Source organism: Salmo salar, chromosome ssa26, assembly GCF_905237065.1.
Source record: "Salmo salar chromosome ssa26, Ssal_v3.1, whole genome shotgun sequence".
NCBI classification, from domain to species: Eukaryota; Metazoa; Chordata; class Actinopteri; order Salmoniformes; family Salmonidae; genus Salmo; species Salmo salar.
The window spans coordinates 5,252,986-5,274,450 of NC_059467.1; the positions used below are offsets into that span (position 1 = coordinate 5,252,986).

A 21,465-nucleotide genomic window follows, 5' to 3' on the forward strand; every position below is an offset into this window, starting at 1 on the left:
CCCTTCTTTGCGAAACATTTGAAAACCTCCCTGGTCGTTGCGGTTGAATCTGTGTTTGAAATTGACTGCACGACTGAGGGACCTTACAGATAATTAATTGTATATGATGAGAGATGAGGTAGTCTTTCAAAAATTATGTTAAACTATCATTTCACACAGAGTGAGTCCATGCAACTTATTATGTGACTTAAGTACATTTTTACACCTGAACTTATTTAGGTTTGCCAAAAACAAAGGAGTTCAAAACTTATTGACACAAGAGAGTTCTGCTTTTCATTTTAAATTAATTTGAAAACAAATTGAAAAACATAATTACACTGACATTATGAGATGATGCGACAGAGATGGTCGCCTCGCTTCGAGTTCTATGCAGCATTTTGTTTTTTTATGTATTATTTCTTACATTGTTACCCCAGGAAATCTTAAGTCGTATTACATACTGCCAGGAAGAACTATTGGATACAAGAGCAATGTCAACTTACCAACTTTACAACCAGGAATATGACTTTCCCGAAGTGGATACTCTGTTTGGACCACCACCCATGACAATGGAGCTAATTCCAGTAAGCAGACCAAAACAACGATGCCGCAGAAGGGGCAGACGAAGCGGCCACTCGGCCAGGCTCCGTAGATGTGCACATCGCACACCGCTCCCGAGTATACTACTAGCCAACATCCAGCTCTTGACAACAAGGTAGATGAAAATCGAGCAAGGGTTGTCTTCCAGAGAGACATCTGAGATTTAAACATTTTCAGTTTTACGGAAACATGGCTCTCTCGGAATATGTTGTCGGAATCGGTTCAGCCACCGGGCTTCTCCATGCATCTCGCTGACAGAGATAAACACCTCGCTGCGAAAAGGAAGGGCGGGTATGTATGCTTTATGATTAACGAGTCATGGTGTAATCATAACAACATACAGGAACTCAAGTCCTTCTGCTCACCCTATCTAGAATTCCTTACAATCAAGTGCCGGCCATTTTACCTACCAAGAGAATTCTCATCAGTTATAGTCACAGCTGTGTACATTCCCCCTCAAGCAGACACCAAGACGGCCATCAAGGAACTTCACTGGACTATATGCCAACTGGAAATCATACATATCCTGAGGCTGCATTTATTGTTTATTGTGGGGATTTTAACTTGGCAAATTTGAGAATAAGTCTACCTAAATTCTTCCAGCATATTGATTGTGCTATGCGCATGCGCAATACCGTCGACCACTGCTACTCTAACTTCCGCAATGCATACAAAGCCCTCCTCCGCCCTCCCTTCGGCAAATCCGACCCCGACGCCATCTTGCTCCTTCCGTCTTATAGGCAGAAACTCACAGGATGTACCAATGACGAGAGCCATTCAACGCTGGTCCAACCAATCGGAAGCCACGGTTCAAGAATGTTTTGATCATGCGGAGTGGAATGTGTTCCGGTCAGCCAAAGAGAACAACATCGACCTATACGCTGAATCGGTGAGTGCGTTTATAAAGAAGTGCATTGAAGATGTTGTACCCACTGTGACTATTAAAACCTACCCTAACCAGAAACCACAGATGGATGTCTGAATATAAACAGTGTAGCTATTCCCTCCGCAAGGTAATCAATCAAGCGAAATGCCAGTACAGGGACAAGGTGGAGTCGCAATTCAATGGCTCAGACACGAGACGTATGTGGCAGGGTCTACAGGAAATCACAGACTACAAAAAGAAATCCAGCCACGTCACGTACCCGACGTCACGCTTCCAGACAAACTAAACACCTTCTTTGCCTGCTATGAGGATAATACAATGCCGTCGTAGCCCACTAACAAGGACTGCCCCCCCTCCCCCTCCATGGCTGACGTGAGTAAAACATTTAAACGTGTTAACCCTCGCAAGGCTGCTGGCCCAGATGGCATCCCTAGCCGCATCCTCAAAGCATGCGCAGACCAGCTGGCTGGTGTGTTGACAAACATATTCAATCACTCTCTATCCCAGTCTGTTGTCCCCACATGCTTCAAGATGGCTACCATTGTTCCTGTACCCAAGAAGGCAAAGATAACTGAACTAAATGACTACCGCCCTGTGGAACTCACTTCTGCAACATGAAGTGCTTTGAGAGACAAGTCAAGGATCATATCACCTCCACCTTACCGGCCACCCTAGACCCACTTCAGTTTGCATACCGCCCCAACAGGTCCACAGACGACGCAATCGCCATCACACTGCCCTATCCCATCTGGGCAAAAATAATACCTATGTAAGAATGCTGTTCATTGACTACAGCTCAGCATTCAACACCATAGTACCCTCCAAGCTCATCATCAAGCTGGAGGCCCTGGGTCTCAACCCCAACCTTTGCAATTGGGTCCTGGATGTTGACGGGCCGTCCCCAGGTGGTGAAGGAAGGAAACAACATCTCCATTTCACTGACCCTCAACACTGGGGCCCCACAAGGGTGCGTGCTCAGCCCTCTCCTGTACTCCCTGTTCACCCACGACTGCGTGGCCATGCACGCTTCCAACTCAATCATCAAGTTTGCAGACGACACCACAGTAGTGGGCTTGATTACCAACAATGACAATGAGACAGCCTACAAGGAGGTGAGGGCACTCAGATTGTGGTGTCAGGAAAACAACCTCTCACTCAACATCAACAAAACAAAGGAGATGATCGTGGACTTCAGGAAACAGCAGAGGGAGCACCCCCCTATCCACATTGAAGGGACAGCAGTGGAGAAGGTGGAATGTTTTAAGTTCCTCTGCGTACACATCACAGACAAACTGAAATGGTCCACTCACACAGACAGTGTGGTGAAGGCGCAACAGCGCCTCTTCAACCTCAGGAGGCTAAAGAAATTTGGCTTGTCACCCAAAACCCTGACAAACTTTCACAGATGAAGGTGAAATAAATAAAAAAAGATGCACAATCGAGAGCATCTGGTTGGGCTGTATCACAGCCTGGTAAGGCAACGCACCACCCTCAACTGCAAGGCTCTCCAGAGGGTGGTGTGGTCTGCACAACGCATCACCGGTGGCAAACTACTTGCCCTCCATGACACCTACAGCACCCGATGTCACAGGAAGGCCAAAAAGATCAACAAGGACATCAACCACCCGAGCCGCTGCCTGTTCACACCGCTATCATCCAGAAGGCGAGGTCAGTACAGGTGCATCAAAGCTGGGACCGAGAGACTGAAAACAGCTTCTATCTCAAGGCCATCAGACTGCTAAACAGCAATCACTAACTCAGAGAGGCTGCTGCCTACATTGAGACCCAAATCACTGGCCACATCACAAGTCACTTTATACAATGTACTCTAAATAATGCCACTTTAATAATGTTTACATATCTTATATCACATGTTTATACCGTATTTTATACCATTTACTGCACCTTGCCTATGCTGCTCGGCCATCCATATACTTACATGTACATATTCTCATTCAGCCCTTTAGATTTGTGTGCATTAGGTAGTTGGGGAATTGTTAGATTACTTGTTAGATATTACTGCCCTGTCAGAACAAGAAGCACAAGCATTTTGCTACACTCGCATTAACATCTGCTAACCATGTGAATGTGACAAATAAAACTTGATTTGATTTGATTGTGTGTATGCTAGTGACACACAATCTCAATTTAATCCATTTTAAATTCAGGCTGTAGCACACCAAAAGTGGAAAAAGTGAAGGGGTGTGAACATTTTCTGAAGGCACTGTATGTCTCTACATTTTTTAAATCATTAGTTAAGTCAGTCATCACAAAGAATCAGTTGTCATATATGACCAAGCAGAGGAACAATAGTAGACACATGAGAGAGAGCATGTACACATGCTAGGTGAAGGTGGGGACAAGAGAAAGAGACAAAAGGAGTGAGAGATACAGGAGGAGTGAAAGAGAGAGTGATAGGTTGATTGGAGGGATTCCCCCATGGTGTGTGACTACCTCTGCGCAGGACAAAACAGGTCAAAAGAATAAAGGAGAGAGGCTGTTGTAAGGATGAGAGAGCTGCAGTGAAGGAGAGGGGAAGAGAAGAAAAGAGAGATGAGTGGACGGGTCGGTCACCACTTGTGCCTCTTCATGTTTGGTTATAATAAAACTACTGTAAAGCAATCTATCTACAGCATAGGAGATAGAGACAAACATTGAAAACTAGTATTTGTCTCAATGGTTACTTCTGGCCATACCTTTTGAAACCCGGTCATAATAGGCATACAGAAACCCAATGGATTCACATCAAATGTATCCATTACTCTATTAAAACATTAGGTACTTTCTCATTCTCATCAAAGTCTGAAGTGAGAGATAAGGCCCAGATTCAGTAAACGTTTGCACCAGTGCAAAGGTTGCACGTTATTATATGAGAATAACATACATTTCCGTTTCACCTTCAAATCATGATTTCACATTTATGCTTTAGACCCTCCAGAAAAATATCTGCTGCAAATGCTTGCACATGAAAAAATGCTTAGCTAGACTAGAACTCTGTCATCATTTTCTTGAAATACTAAATAGGCCTGGGTAGTTACCTCTTTCTTATATCGTAGCTGGTTGTAAATGGGCGGCTTTTGAGAGGTCTCAATCTTGACCTCTTGCGTTGACGTCCTATATGAGGGGTTACTGTAGGTCAGGTTGCTCACCCCGGGGTCAGCAAACTTGGACTTTTTGTGTCTGAGGATAGAAAGATGGGAAAACACATTGTACACACAGTCCACTGGATAAAACTGTCCATGGGGTGGCAATCTAGGTTAGCTCCCACAACAGACAAATGTCACAGGTCTAATGTAGCTTCCTCTCTGTGTGTTCTTTATCTGCACTGACATGAAACGATAAGTTACATGACAGTAACACTGGCCAAATCTATTGGTGCTAAATTTGTTTGCACCTAATCACTTATTTCAGATCTGGGCAGATAAAGGGATGGAGAATAGACATATATAATAGACATATATATATACACTACCGTTCAAAAGTTTGGAGTCACTTAGAAATGTCCTTGTTTTTGAAAGAAAAGCACATTTTTTGGGCCATTAAAATAACATCAAATTGATCAGAAATACAGTGAAGACATTGTTAATGTTGTAAATGACTATTGTTTCTGGAAACGGCGTATTTTTAATGGAATATCTACATAGGCGTACAGAGGCCCATTATCAGCAACCCTCACTCCTGTGTTCCAATCACGTTGTGTTAGTCAAGTTTATCATTTTAAAAGGCTAATTGATCATTAGAAAACCCTTTTGCAATTATGTTAGCACAGCTGAAAACTGTTGTGCTAATTAAAGAAGCAATAAAACTGGACTTTAGACTAGTTGAGTATCTTGAGCATAAGCATTTTTGGGTTCAATTACAGGCTCAAAATGGCCAGAAACAAAGACCTTTCTTCTGAAACTCATCAGTCTATTCTTGTTCTGAGAAATGAAGGCTATTCCATGCGAGAAATTGCCAAGAAACTTAAGATCTCTTACAATGATGTGTACTACTCCCTTCACAGAACAGTGCAAACTGGCTCTAACCAGAATAGAAAGAGGAGTGGGAGGCCCCAGTGCACAACTGAGCAAGAGGACAAGTACACTAGAGTGTCTAGTTTGAGAAACAGACGCCTCAAGTCCTCAACTGGCAGCTTCATTAAATAGTACCTGCAAAACACCAGTCTCAAAGTCAACAGTGAAGAGGTGACTCCGGGATGCTGGCCTTCAAGGCAGAGTTGCAAAGAAAAAGCCATATCTCAGACTGGCCAATAAAAAGAAAAGATTAAGATGGGCAAAAGAACACAGGCACTGGACAAAGGAACTCTGCCTAGAAGGCCAGCATCCCGGAGTCGCCTCTTCACTGTTGACTTTGAGACTGGTGTTTGGCGGGTACTATTTAATGAAGCTGCCTATTGAGGACTTGTGAGGCGTCTGTTTCTCTCCCACAAATGCTGATGATCCAGATACTCAACTAGTCTAAAGAAGGCCAGTTTTATTGCTTCTTTAAATCAGAACAACAGTTTTCAGCTGTGCTAACATAATTACAAAAGGGTTTTCTAATGATCAATTAGCCTTTTAAAATAATAAAGTTGGATTAGCTAATGCAACGTGCCATTGGAACACAGGAGTGATGGTTGCTGATAATGGGCCTCTGTACGCCTATGTAGATATTCCATAAAAAAATCACATTTCCAGCTACAATATTAATTTACAACATTAACAATGTCTACACTGTATTTCTGATCAATTTTATTAGATTTTAATGGACAAAAAATTTGCTTTTCTTAAAAAAAACAAGGACATTTCTAAGTGATCCCAAACTTTTGAACAGTAGTGTACATATTCTTTTTATTACTAGCATTAACTTTGTTGATGACTTCTTAATTGAGGAACATTTTACTTACTAGGACTAATGTGGTTGTCTCACCTATCTACTTTAACCTGTTAGGGCTAGGGGGCAGTATTTGCACAGCTGGATAAAAAAAATGTACCCGATTTAATCTGGTTACTAATCCTACCCAGTAACTAGAATATGCATATACTTATTATATATGGATAGAAAACACTCTAAAGTTTCTAAAACTGTTTGAATGGTGTCTGTGAGTATAGCAGAACTCATTTGGCAGGCAAAACCCTGAGACATTTTCTGACAGGAAGTGGATACCTGATGTGTTGTATTACCTTTAAACCTATCCCATTGAAAAACACAGGGGCTGAGGAATATTTTGGCACTTCCTATTGCTTCCACTAGATGTCACCAGCCTTTACAAAGTGTTTTGAGTCTTCTGGAGGGAGATCTGACCGAACAAGAGCCATGGAACGATGATGGCCCATTAGACACCTGGCGCGCGAGTTCATGTTGGGTACCCTCGTTCCAATACGTTATAAAAGAGTATGCATTCGTCCACCTTGAATATTATTCATGTTCTGGTTAAAAAAGGCCCTAATGATTTATGCTATACAACGTTTTACATGTTTGAACGAACGTAAATATATTTTTTCCCCTCGTTCATGACGAGAAGTCCGGCTGGCTTAGATCATGTGCTAACAAGACGGAGATTTTTGGACATAAATGATGAGCTTTTTTGAACAAAACTACATTCGTTATGGACCTGTGATACCTGGAAGTGACATCTGATGAAGAGAATCAAAGGTAATGGATTATTTACATAGTATTTTCGATTTTAGATCTCCCCAACATGACGTCTAGTCTGTATCGCAACGCGTATTTTTCTGGGCGCAGAGCTCAGATTATTGCAAAGTGTGATTTCCCAGTAAGGTTATTTTTAAATCTGGCAAGTTGATTGCGTTCAAGAGATGTAAATCTATAATTCTTTAAATGACAATATAATATTTTACCAATGTTTTCTAATTTTAATTATTTAATTTGTGGTGTTGACTTGACTGCCGGTTATTGGAGGGAAACGATTTCCTCAACATCAATGCCATAGTAAAACGCTGTTTTTGGATATAAATATGAACTTGATAGAACTAAAAATGCATGCATTGTCTAACATAATGCCCTAGGAGTGTCATCTGATGGAGATTGTAAAAGGTTAGTGCATCATTTTAGCTGGTTTTATGGTTTTGGTGAACCTGTCTTTGAATTGACAAAACATTACACACAACTCTTGTAAATGTACTGTCCTAACATACTCAAAATTTATGCTTTCGCCGTAAAACCTTTTTGAAATCGTAAAACGTGGTTAGATTAAGGAGATGTTTATCTTTCAAAGGGTGTAAAATAGTTGTATGTTTGAAAAATTTGAATTTTGACATTTATTTGGATTCAAATTTGCCGCTCTTGAAATGCACCTGCTGTTGATGGAGTGCACCACGGGGGGGACGCTAGCGTCCCACCTAGCCCATAGAGGTTAAGATGAATGTACTAACAATAAATTGCTCTAGATTAGAGCGTCGGATAAATTACTAAAATGTAAATGTCAAATGAGTATTTAGAGAGGACTTGGTCTTACCTGTAAATAATGAAGGCAGTGATGATTATCAGGATGGCCAGAATGGTCAATGCTCCTCCAATCACATAGCTGATATGAAGCCCCTCCCCTGTGAAAGAAGCGTTGCAGATGAACAAATCAAATTGTATTTGTCACATGCGCCGAATACAACAGGTGTAGACCTTACAGTGAAATGCTTACTTTACAAGCCCTTAAACCAACAATGCAATTTTAAGAAAATATCAACAAAAAAAGAGAAGAATAACAAACAATTGAAGTGCAGCAGTAAATAACAATAGTTGGGCTATATACACAGGGTACCGGTACAGAGTCAATGTGCAGGGGCACCGTGGTCAAGGTAATTGAGGTAATATGTACATGTAGGTAGAGTTATTAAAGTGACTGTGTATAGATAATAACAGACAGTAGCAGCAGCATAGAAGGGGGGAAGCTATGCAAATAGTCTGGGTAGCCATTTGATTAGCTGTTCAGGAGTCTTATGGCTTGAGGGTAGAAGCTGTTGAGAAGCCTCTTGGACCTAGACTTGGTGCTCCAGTACCGCTTGCCGTGCGGTAGCAGAGAGAACAGTCTATGACTAGGGTGGCTGGAGTCTGACAATTTTTAGGGACTTCCTCTAACACCGCCTGGCATAGAGTTCCTGGATGGCAGGAAGCTTGGCCCCAGTGATGTACTGGGCCATACGCACTAGCCTCTGTAGTGCCTTGCGGTCGGAGGCCGAGGCAGTGATACAATCCGTCAGGACGCACTCGATGGTGCAGCTTTAAAACCATTTGAGGATCTGAGGACCCATGGCAAAAATGTTCAGTCTCCTGAGGGGGAATAGGTTTTGTCATGCCGTCTTCGTGACTGTCTTGGTGTGTTTGGACCATGTTAGTTTGTTGGTGATGTGGACGCCAAGGTACTTAAAGCTCTCAACCTGCTCCACTAGAGACACGCCGATGAGAATGGGGACGTGCTCCGTCCTCCTTTTCCTGTAGTCCACGATCATCTCCTTTGTCTTGATCACGTCGAGGGAGAGGTTGTTGTCGGTGATCAGGCCTACCACTGTTGTGTCATCAGAAAACTTAATGATGGTGTTGGAGTCGTGCCTGGCCGTGCAGTCATGAGTGAACAGGGAGTACAGGAGAGGACGAGGCACGCACCCCTGAGGGGCCCCCATGTTGTGGATCAGCGTGGCAGATGTGTTGTTACTTACCCTTACCACTTGGGGTAGGCCCGTCAGGAAGTTCAGGATCCAGTTGCAGAGGGAGGTGTCTCGTCCCAGGGTCCTTATCTTAGTAATGAGCTTTGAAGGCACGATGGTGTTGAACGCTGAGCTGTAGTAAATGAATAGCATTCTCACATAGGTGTTCCTTTTGTCCAGGTGGAAAAGGGCAGTGTGGAGTGTAATGGAGATTGCATCATCTGTGGATCTGTTGGTGCAGTATGCAAATTGGAGTGAGTCTAGGGTTTCTGGGATAATGGTATTGATGTGAACCATGAACAGCCTTTCAAAGCAATTTCATTGCTACAGACGTGAGTGCTACGGGTTGGTAGTCATTTAGGCAGATTACCTTAGTGTTCTCATGCACAGGGACTATGGTGGTCTGCTTGAAACACGTTGGTATTACAGACTCAGACATGGAGAGGTTGAAAATGTCAGTGAAGACACTTGCCAGTTGGTCAACGCCTGCTCGAAGGACACATTCTAGTAATCCTTCTGGCCAAGCGGCCTTGTGAATGTTGACCTGTTTAAAGGTCTTACTCACATCGGCTGCGGAGAGCGTGATCAAACAGTCGCCCAGAACAGCTTATGCTCTCATGCATGTTTCAGTGTCACTTGCCTCAAAGCGAGCATAGAAGTTATTTAGCTCGTCTGGTAGGCTTGTGTCACTGGGCAGCTCTCAGCTGTGCTTCCCTTTGTAGTCTGTAATAGTTTGCAAGCCCTGCCACATCTGACGAGCGTCGGAGCCGGTGTAGTAGGATTTGATCTTAGTCCTGTATTGATGCTTTGCCTGTTTGATGGTTCGTCGGAGGGCATAGCGGGATTTCTTATAAGCTTCTGGGTTACAGTCCCTCACCTTGAAAGCGGCAGCTCTAGCCTTTAGCTCAGTGCAAATGCTGCCTGTAATCGATGGCTTCTGGTTGGGGTATGTAGCGTACAATCACTGTGGGGACCACGTCCTCAATGCACTTATTGATGAAGCCAATGACTGTTGTGGTGTACTCCTCAACGGCATCGGAAGAATCCCAGAACATATTCCAGTCTGTGCTAGCAAAACAGTCCTGTAGTTTAGCATCTACTTCATCTGACCACTTCTTTATTGACCGAGTCACTGGTGCTTCGTGCTGTAATTTTTGCTTGTTAGCAGGAATCCGGAATAGAGTTATGGTCAGAGTTGCCAAATGGAGGGTGAGGGAGAGCTTTGTACGCGTCTCTGTTTGTAGAGTAAAGGTGGTCTAGAATTGTTTTTCTTCTGGTTGCACATTTAACATGTTGATAAAAATGAGGTAAAACTGATTTAAGATTCCCTGCTTTAAAGTCCCCGGCCACTAGGAGCGCCACCTCTGTATGAGCGTTTTCCTGTTTGATTATGGAGGAATACAGCTCATTGAGTGCGGATTTAGTGCCAGCCTCGGTCTGTGGTGGTATGTAGACATCTATGAAAAATACATATGAAAACTCTCTAGGTAGATAGTGTGGTCTACAGCTTATGAGATACTCTACCTTAGGCGAGCAAAACCTTAAGACTTTCTTAGATATCGTGCACCAGCTATTGTTTACAAATATGCATAGGCCCCCGCCCTGTGTCTTACCAGAGGCTGCTGTTCTGTCCTGCCGATAGAGTGTATAATCCGCCAGTTGTATGTTCTTAATGTCGTCATTCAGCCACGACTCGGTGAAACATAAGATATTACAGTTTTTAATGTCCTGTCGGTAGGATATACGTGCTTTCAGTTTGTCCCATTTATTCTCCAGCGATTGAACGTTAGCTAGCAGGATGGAAGGCAAGGGCAGATTAGCCATTCGTCGCGTGATCCTCACAAGGCACCCTGATCTCTTTCCGCAAAACCTCTGTTTCCTTTTCCAGCAAATCAAGGGGATCTAGGCCTGGTCGGGTGTCTGTAGAACATATCCCACCCGTCCGACTCAATGAACTCTTCGTCCAATTTGAGGTGAGTAATCTGATGTCCAGAAGCTATTTTCGGTCATAAGAGACAGTAGCAGCAACATTATGTACAAAACAAGTTACGAACAATGCGAAAAAACAAACAAAATATCATGGTTGGTTAACCTGTTATGGCTAGGGGGCAGTATTTTCACGGACGGATAAAAAACGTACCCGATTTAATCTGATTAATACTCCTGCCCAGAAACTAGAATATGCATATAATTATTAGCTTTGGATAGAAACCACTCCAAAGTTTCTAAAACTGTTTGAATGGTGTCTGTGAGTATAACAGAACTCATTTGGCAGGCCAAAACCTGAGAAGATCCTGTACAGGAAGTACCCTGTCTGACCATTTCTTGGCCTTGTTGATTATCTCTATCTATTACAGGGGATCTCTGCTCTTACGTGACACTTTCTACGGCTCACATGGTCTCTCAGAAGGCGGCAAAATGCTGAATCGTGGCTTTGCAGGCTCTGGCTGAAACAAAGTAGCGCGTTTGGATAGTGGCTGGTTACAGTACTGTGAGACTCAGGCTCGTGCCCGCGTCGACCGAAAGCTTTGTTTTCTTTCCTCTGTTTAGCTAAACGGAGATTCCCGGTCGGAATATTATCGCTTTTTTACGAGAAAAATGGCATAAAAATTGATTTTAAACAGCGGTTGACATGCTTCGAAGTACGGTAATGGAATATTTAGAAATCTTTTGTCACGAGTTGCGCCATGCTCGCGACCCTGATTTACCATTTCGGATAGTGTCTTGGAACGCACAAACAAAACGCCGCAATTTGGATATAACGATGGATTATTTTGGACCAAACCAACATTTGTTATTGAAGTAGCAGTCCTGGGAGTGCATTCTGACGAAGACAACAAAGGTAATGAAACTTTTGTAATAGTAAATCGGAGTTTGATCAGGGCTAAACTTGGTCGGTGTCTAAATGGCTAGCCGTGATGGCTGGGCTATCTACTGAGAATATTGCAAAATGTGCTTTCACTGAAAAGCTATTTTAAAATCGGACATATCGAGTGCATAGAGGAGTTCTGTATCTATAATTCTTAAAATAATTGTTATGCTTTTTGTGAACGTTTATCATGAGTAATTTAGTAAATTCACCGGATGTTTGCGGGGGGGTATGCTAGTTCTGAACGTCACATGCTAATGTAAAAAAGCTGGTTTTTGATATAAATATGAAGTTGATTGAACAAAACATGCATGCATTGTATAACATAATGTCCTAGGGTTGTCATCTGATGAAGATCATCAAAGGTTAGTGCTGCATTTAGCTGTGGTTTTGTTTTTTGTGACATTATATGCTAGCTTGAAAAATGGGTGTCTGATTATTTCTAGCTGGGTACTCTGCTGACATAATCTAATGTTTTGCTTTCGTTGTAAAGCCTTTTTGAAATCGGACAGTGTGGTTAGATTAACGAGAGTCTTGTCTTTAAAATGCTGTAAAATAGTCATATGTTTGAAAAATGGAAGTTTTCGGATTTTAGAGGAATTTGTATTTCGCGCCACGCCCATCATTGGATATTGGAGCAGGTGTTCCGCTAGCGGAACGTCTAGATGTAAGAGGTTAAGAGCCGATAAAAACGGCAGCCCTCCCCTCCGGCGCCATTTTCCCCCCAACATCAACCAATGAGTGGATTACACCGCCATGACATCTAAACAATTAGATATAGCCTATAAAATCAACACTGTCATCTGAAAGTGAATCATTTATTATGATGATAGTAATGATGATGCAAAGTGTGATGAAGATGCTACTGAGGGTAATAATCATGATAATGATGATGATGAAGCTGACTGATCTTTATCTTACCGTGAGGAGCCGTCACCACGTTGCTCTCAACGCAGCCCTCCACACTCAGGCTCTTGTCTGTGCAGCTACGAAACGGGATGTAAAAAAAAAAAAACATTTACCATCAAACTGAGCCTATACTTTCTCACAAACTGAAGATATAAAAGTAAAGCATAGTGATACAAGGTATTTAGTCAATATTCATATCAGACAGCACTCATTATGTATCAATAGGATCCCTTCAAGTCATGGCCAATGAGGTAAAATATCAGGCCTGTAGTTGACAGACTTAATCAGTGGGGGTCCTTGCTGAGGCGTGTCTGTGGGGGCTTTGGGGATCTTGTTAGGGGCTGGGGTGCTGGTGGTCTCTCTGTCTGGTGAGGTTGGCACATAACCTGAGACTAAACAGAGGAACAATTATTAGTGTTTTAAAGATACATAAACAGATCACACACAAAGCTGGAATGTTGCTTATCAAAATAAGTTGTTTCTCACACGCATGCAAGTACATATACACACACACACACAAACTCACTGGTGGAGCAGGGCCTGCTGTCTGGTTCATCAGGGCAGGCACAGACAAAGCTGTTTGTATTAGCGAAGCAGAGATGAGTACATCCTCCATTATTCACTCCACAGTGGTTAGTGCCTGCATTGAAAAGAAAAGTCTTACTTTAACCTGTTAAACTCTTGTGACATTTTCACAATGGCACATATAAAATCAAATAACATTTTATTGGTCACATACACATTTAGCAGATGTTATTGTGGGTGTAGCGCAATGCTCGTGTTCCTAGCTCCAACAGTGCAGTAGTATCTAACAATTCATAACAATACAGAAATCTAAAAGTACAAGAATGGAACTAAGAAATATCAGGACGAGCAATGCTGGAGTGGCATTGACTAAATACAGGAGAATATAATATAGTATATACATATGAGATAAGTAAAGCAGTATGTAAACATTATTAAAGTGACTATTGCTCCATTATTAAAGTGGCCAGTGATTCCATGTCTATGTATATAGGGCAGCAGCCTCTAAGGTGAAGGGTTGAGTAACCGGGTGGTACCCGGCTAGTGATGGCTATTTAACAGTCTGATGGCCTTGAGATAGCTGTTTTCAGTCTCCTGGTCCCAGGTTTAATGCACCTGTACTGACCTCGCGTTCTGGATGGTAACGGGTTGAACAGGCAGTGGCTCGGGTTGCTGATGTCCTTGTTGGCCTTCCTTTGACATCGGGTGCTGTAGGTGTCCTGGAGGGCAGGCAGTGTGCCCCCGGTGATGCGTTGGGCAGACCACACCATCCTCTGGAGAGCCCTGTGGATGTGGGCGGTGCAGTTGCTGTACCAGGCAGTGATACAGCCCGACAGGATAATCTCAATTGTGTATCTGTAAAAGTTTGAGGGTCTTAGGGGCCAAGCCGAATTTCTTCAGCCTCCTGAAGTTGAAGAGGCGCTGTTGCGCCTTCTTCACCACACTCTCTGTTTGGGTGGACCATTTCAGATTGTCTCCACTGTGGTCCCATCGATGTGGATGGGGACATGCTCCCTCTGCTGTTTCCTGAAGTCCATGATCAGCTCTTTTGTTTTGTTGACGTTGAGGGAGAGGATATTTCCCTGGCAACGCTCCACCAGGGCCCTCACCTCCTCCCTGTACACTGTCTCATCATTGTTAGTAATCTGGCCTACTACTGTTGTGTCGTTTGCAAACTTGATGATTGACTTGGAGGCGTGCGTGGCCACGCAGTCATGGGTGAACAAGGAGTACAGGAGGGGGCTGAGCACGCACCCTTGTGGGGCCCCTGTGTTAAGGATCAGCAAAGTGGAGGTGTTGTTTCCTACCTTCACCACCTGGGGGCGACCCATCAGGAAGTCCAGGACCCAGTCACACAGGGCAGGGTTCAGATCCAGGGCCCTGAGCTTAATGATGAGCTTGGAGGTTACTATGGTGTTGAAGGCTGAGCTATAGTCAATGAACCGCATTCTGATGTAGGTATTCCTCTTGTCCAGATGGGATAGGGCAGTGTGATGGTGATTGCCTAGTCTGTGGATCTATTGGGGTGGTAAGCAAATTGAAGTGGGTCTATGATGTCAGGTAAGGTAGAGGTGAGGTGATCCTTAACTAGACTCTCAAAGTACTTCATGATGACAGAAGTGAGTGCTATGGGGCGATAGTAATTTAGTTCAGTTACCTGTGCTTTCTTGGGTACAGGAACAATGGTGAACATCTTGAAGCAAGTGGGGAAAGCAGACTGGGATAGGCTGGGATAGGGAGAGATTGAATATGTCCGTAAATACTCCAGCCAGCTGGTCTGCGCATGCTCTAGGGATGCCGGCAGTCTTGCGAGGGTTAACACTCTTAAATGTCTTACTCAAGTTAGCCACGGAGAACAAGAGCCCACAGTCCTTGGGAGCTGCCTGCGTTGGTGGCACTGTGTTATCCTCAAAGCGGGCGCTCGAGGATGATGTTCAGCTTGTCTGGGAGCAAGACGGTGTCCACGACCTGGCTGGTTTCCCTTTGTAATCCGTGACAGTCTGTCGACCCTGCCACATACGTCTCGTGTCTGAGCTGTTGAATTGCGACTTCACTTTGTCTCTGCACTGACATTTTGCCTGTTTGATTGCCTTACGGAGGGAAAAACTACACCGTTTGAATTCAACCCTATTCCCAGTATTCTTGCCATGGTTAAATGCGGAGGTTCGCGCTTTCAGTTTTACGCAAATGCTGCCTTCATTCCACGGTTTCTGGTTTGTGTAGGTTTTAATAGTCACCGTGGGTGACATCCCCTATACACTTCCTGATTAACTCTGTCACGTGTTTGTGTAAACGTCAATTTTATTCTCAGTGCCTACGCGGAACATTGATCAAAACAATCTTGAAGCATGAATTCCAATTGGTCACACCAGTGTTGAATAGACCTTAGCACGGGTACTTCTTGTTTGAGTTATTTTATATAGGAAGGGAGGAGCAAAATAGAGTCGTGATCTGATTTGCTGAAGGGAGGGTGGGGAGGGCCTTGTAAGCATCTCGAAAAGGCACGTAGCAGTGGTCTAGTGTTTTTCCTAAGCAACTACAGTCTACAGTCAATGTGTTGATAGAACTTTGGTAGCTTTTTCCTCAATTTTATTTTGTTAAAATCCCCAGCTACAATACATGTGGCCTCAGGATACAGTGAGGGAAAAAAGTATTTGATCTCCTGCTGATTTTGTACGTTTGCCCACTGACAAAGAAATTATCAGTCCATAATTTTAATGGTAGGTTTATTTGAACAGTGAGAGACAGAATAACAACAACAATATCCAGAAAAACGCATGTCAAAAATGTTATAAAATGATTTGCATTTTAATGACGGAAATAAGTATTTGACCCCTCTGCAAAACATGACTTAGTACTTGGTGGCAAAACCCTTGTTGGCAATCAGAGGTCAGACGTTTCTTGTAGTTGGCCACCAGGTTTGCATACATCTCAGGAGGGATTTTGTCCCACTCCTCTTTGCAGACCTCGAACCTTCAGCTCCCTCCACAGATGTTCTATGGGATTAAGGTCTGGAGACTGGCTAGGCCACTCCAAGACCTTAATGTGCTTCTTCTTGAGCCACTCCTTTGTTGCCTTGGCCGTGTGTTTTGGGTCATTGTCGTGCTGGAATACCCATCCACGACCCATTTTCAATGCCCTGGCTGAGGGAAGGAGGTTCTCACCCAAGATTTGACGGTACATGGCCCCGTCCATCGTCCCTTTGATACGGTGAAGTTGTCCTGTCTCCTTAGCAGAAAAACACCCCAAAAGCATAATGTTTCCACCTCCATGTTTGACGGTGGGGATGGTGTTCTTGGGGTCATAGGCAGCATTCCTCCTCCTCCAAACATGGCGAGTTGAGTTGATGCCAAAGAGCTCCATTTTGGTCTCATCTGACCACCACACTTTCACCCAGTTGTCCTCTGAATCATTCAGATGTTCATTGGCAAACTTCAGACGGGCATGTATATGTGCTTTCTTGAGCAGGGGGACCTTGCAGGCGCTGCAGGATTTCAGTCCTTCACGGCGTAGTGTGTTACCAATTGTTTTCTTGGTGACTATGGTCCCAGCTGCCTTGAGATCATTGACAAGATCCTCCCGTGTAGTTCTGGGCTGATTCCTCACTGTTCTCATGATCATTGCAACTCCACGAGGTGAGATCTTGCATGGAGCCCCAGGCCGGGGGATATTGACAGTTCTTTTGTGTTTCTTCCATTTGCGAATAATCGCACCAAATGTTGTCACCTTCTCACCAAGCTGCTTGGCAATGGTCTTGTAGCCCATTCCAGCCTTGTGTAGGTCTACAATCTTGTCCTTGACATCCTTGGAGAGCTCTTTGGTCTTGGCCATGGTGGAGAGTTTGGAATCTGATTGATTGATTGCTTCTGTGGACAGGTGTCTTTTATACAGGTAACAAGCTGAGATTAGAAGCACTCCCTTTAAGAGTGTGCTCCTAATCTCAGCTCGTTACCTGTATAAAAGACACCTGGGAGCCAGAAATCTTTCTGATTGAGAGGGGGTCAAATACTTATTTCCCTCATTAAAATGCAAATCATTTTATAACATTTTTGACATGTGTTTTTCTGGATTTTGTTGTTGTTATTCTGTCTCTCACTGTTCAAATAAACCTACCATTAAAATTACAGACTGATCATTTCTTTGTCAGTGGGCAAACGTACAAAATCAGCAGGGGATCAAATACTTTTTCCCTCACTGTATGTGGTTTCCAGTTTGCATAATGTCCAGTGTAGTTCCTTGAGGGCCGTTGTGGTATTGGCTTGAGGGGGAATATACACGGCTGTGACTAACATATTTTATGCTTAATAAAAGACATTAAGATTTTCAACCAATACATGCTTAGTGCTATTAGAAATAGCAACAATGTGACTATTACAGAGCCAGAGCAATGGTGGCGCTACAAACATGCATAAATTCCCCTAGGAACACAGCCATTTGAAAACTGCAGGGTTTGTGCAACGGCTCCATTTTTCAACATACAGAAATAATATACATATGAGAAGCAAACTAACGTTGCTACCTTTCCACTAACGCAATTAGATTTCCTGTCTGATTCCCAGTTCGTTCGCTAAATAGCAGCTGAAGATCACGAGGTCTCCCGGCCACCTGAAACCAGATGCGTCCGGTTGGGCAATGAGCTCAGTGTCAAAACTGTACATATTTTGACACCTGACATCTTAAAATGACCCTAGCGATTGGGGTGTTATTTTTTAAATAACACATAGACAAGCGAGGAAACGTCCAACTTATTTTCCCATTCAATTTGCTCATAGAAAACGAGTCAGATATAGCAATGGTACATACTGGAGGATACATGCAAGGTAATGAATTGAGAAAGAAATGCATTGCATTATGATTACCGGGGTGTACATTTTACATTTCAGTAATTTAGCAATGTTATTATCCAGATTTAACAGACACTCCTATCAAGAGCGACTCACATCTAGTGCATTCATCTTAAGACAGCTATGTGGGGCATGCTTAGGACATTGCCAGCAGTAAGATTTGAGGTTGATTTCCAAAAAGACAATTGCTTTTGAATGGTATGTCATTTTGTATTTTTTTACCGTAATTGACGGGATGGATATCCCTTAAGCTTAACGGCCATTTTATAGCAGGTGTACTCAACAGATGAAGAAGAGCTTGTAGAGATTCACAATACAATGTTGAACACTTTTACTATTGTTGAGTAAAAATGTTTTTTTACCTCAGCTCTAAACAAGGCATGTATTACATAACACACTGTAAATATCCATCCTTGAATGTGACCAACAGTATAAGGTGAAAGCTTGAAAAATGTAAATAAAAAATATCCCCGAAATGCCTCGCTACCACTCAGTCACTGTGGCGACACTACAATGGGGGTTGAAGGTAGAATCTGGCTCTAATCATCTTGGATCAGATTACCCTCAATTCTAACCTACGCCATAAAAAGATGAACTAATACTTGAACCGGTATCAGTAGTTAGGGGCAACTTACCGCTCGCTCAAGGGTGAAGTTTCCCCTTCGGTACAGGTCTAGGATCAGCTTCCCCTCCCCAATCCTAACCTTAACCGTTAGTCGGGAAAATGCTAAAATGACTCAAGATCAGCATCTAGGGGCAATATCTCCCTGCTCCCTTACCACTCTGCCTCTGTGGCGAGACTATGATGATGTCCATGAGGCCCTCCACGTTGGCCAGCACCGTCTCCTTGCTGCGGCCAGTGTGTTTGTCCACACGCTGAATGGACTTAGTCTGCCAATCCGTCCAGTAGATCCAACGGTCTTGCTGCGAGAGTCGGGAGAAAGGGGTTAGAGGGGAGGACACCGGCTTCAACTGGGGGAATAAGGTAGAGAAAAAGAGAGGAGAGAAAGAAACACAGACGAGGAAGAGAGAGAGGGAGGAAGAAAATGAAGGTCAGAGATGGAGGGAAGTAGAATGGTTCAGTTTTATGGTTCAGTATGAGTGGAGCAGGAGGGAGAGCAAGTGAGGCAGTGAACAAACAATTGAGTGGCAGAGGAGTGAGAGAGCAAGTGAGTGGATGTGGCAGCCAGGGGGAGGGGTCAGGTGGTTGATTGACAGCTGGGGGGGTACCTGTGTGAGGGCAAAGGGGTGGGACACAGGGCTGACGAGGATTTGACGGAGCTTTCCATTTAGGTCGGAACTCTCAATGCGGTCCAGGTGAGCATCCACCCAGAAGATCCTACACACACACACAGAGGAGTTAAACACACACATTCATAGTACATATACATACTAGGCAAAATACATACTAGGCAAAATACTTTACAGATATGTTAGACAGAGATGAGAGGGATTTAACAGGAACTGACATCAAAGCTATCTATCAAGAGGCCAGAAAACTCCTGTACTGTACTATGATTTACTACACACAGGATTCCCACACCTTCTTAAACATCAAATTCACGGACTTTTCAAGGACTTTCCAGGCCCAATTCCCTCAAATTCAAGGACCCAACATGACATAGTTTGAGACACGGAACAAGGTTAATTACTGTTACAACACTGAGAATTTTTATAATGAGAGCTAGCAGGCTTTACATAAGCTCACAGACAACAATTAAAAAGAGAGAGAGGCTTGAATGTGTGAACACTTCTCAATTGTGCTGTGTTACAGTGATGGCAGACTATGTGGTCTCTTGCCTTCTCTAACACAGCACAGCAAAACAATATGTGTAAGTTGAGCGATAGAGACAGAGACTTATTTAGAAGTTGAAGAGCTAAGTAACTCCTCGTTTATTTCATGAGCACCAGCTTAACAACACAAAACATGTCGCAGAGCAAAAACATGAGCTTTTTCTTTAAGTAAACAAAAATACATGACCATAAATAAAATGTTTTGCAACAATAAAAGATTAGATGAAAATGAATAAATAAATAATAAATAAAACCTTTCCCCCAAAAAAAACATTTCCCAGACCATTGTGTTCTGGGGTTGTTGGCCTTTTTGGTTCATTTGCTTTCTTTTTTTTATCACTTACTCATCAAGTAGTGTTTTGCTCCTGCTAAAACTGTTAAAACAGTGCCAAACCCTTACTTTTTGCTGCTATACCCCTTCATTTGCTTTTCAGGACATTCACTTTTTCGTTGAGTAGTGTTTCTATTTCAGCTATTTGTGCTTTTTTGTCTTTAGCACCCTTTCTCAGGCTATACGACTTGGAAATAAGAGTGAGGTTTCCGGTGCTCTCCGCTTTGAGTGCAAATTTGTCTGCTGAGGTCTCGGGAGCATTTATGTCATCTGTCTTCTTTTCTTCCCTTTAAGTTCATCTAGAAGGTCTTTTCTCTTTCTGTTTTTTTACTCATCCATTCTTCTCTGTCTGTTCTTCTTGATGTGTCACATACCTCTGCCTTGGCGGCAAAGTGTCCTTGATTTCTGAGCTCTTTGTCCTTTGACAAATACTCGTAAAAATGTGTCCACGCTGTCTTGGACAGGATCAAAGTTCAAACTCTGAGTGTTGGCCTGGACAATGTAATAAATAAAATGTGAGTATTGTCAAATGATATCATCACAATCTTCTTCCTTCACCCGATGACTATTTACAAGGTAGGTCAGGGCCTTCCTCAATTTTGCTGAACACAGCATCTTTCCATTTCCCTTGGATCCAAGAAAGAAAGATGTTAGACCAGAGAGTACTTCAACGGAGATTTCTCAATGAATTTGTTAACAGTTGTGAGCATACACTTCTTGCAAGTGATTTTGAAGTCCATCAATGTTTTCTGTCCAATTTTCTTCCCAGTGGACAAGTCTCTCAAATTCTTTGAGTAACAAAGCCCATGTCGACCTGTGAGGATGTGATTGGACGACTGGCTCACCTCGACATCAAGACGTTTTTTGGGGGTCTTTGCTTCTTTCATGAGGTCTGGCTTAATGAATCTGCTCATCAAGCTCTTAAGCAGCTAGAACAAGTCTACAGAGAGAAATGGCACCATGGGCTTATCGGTCTGGAAGCGTGTGAGGAATGGTGTCACTTCTTTGCTCACTGACAAGATCAAATTAAGTTTTGCTGTCATGAAAGGGTCCTTAACGGCCTCCTGAATCACCTCAAAGGACTTTGC

General features: G+C 43.2%; 1 protein-coding gene across 5 annotated transcripts in view; it reads right to left on the reverse strand.

Annotated features, from left to right (window-relative positions):
- The window catches only part of LOC106587054 (low-density lipoprotein receptor-related protein 4), a 270,120-nt gene that overhangs the window by 14,557 nt on the left and 234,098 nt on the right, over positions 1–21,465 (reverse strand). For 2 of the 5 annotated variants that reach the window (XM_014174939.2, XM_014174938.2), the window contains exons 31-37: positions 19,483–19,591; positions 19,032–19,176; positions 13,410–13,523; positions 13,164–13,275; positions 12,896–12,960; positions 7,923–8,010; positions 4,504–4,645 (exon numbers count right to left, since the gene is read on the reverse strand). In XM_014174939.2, the coding sequence (XP_014030414.2) occupies positions 4,504–4,645; positions 7,923–8,010; positions 12,896–12,960; positions 13,164–13,275; positions 13,410–13,523; positions 19,032–19,176; positions 19,483–19,591 (775 nt within the window). Of the gene's footprint in view, positions 1–3,919; positions 3,983–4,503; positions 4,646–7,922; positions 8,011–12,895; positions 12,961–13,163; positions 13,276–13,409; positions 13,524–19,031; positions 19,225–19,482; positions 19,592–21,465 lie in introns of all 5 variants that reach the window. The other 3 variants (XM_014174937.2, XM_014174936.2, XM_014174940.2) reach the window with 2 other exon arrangements.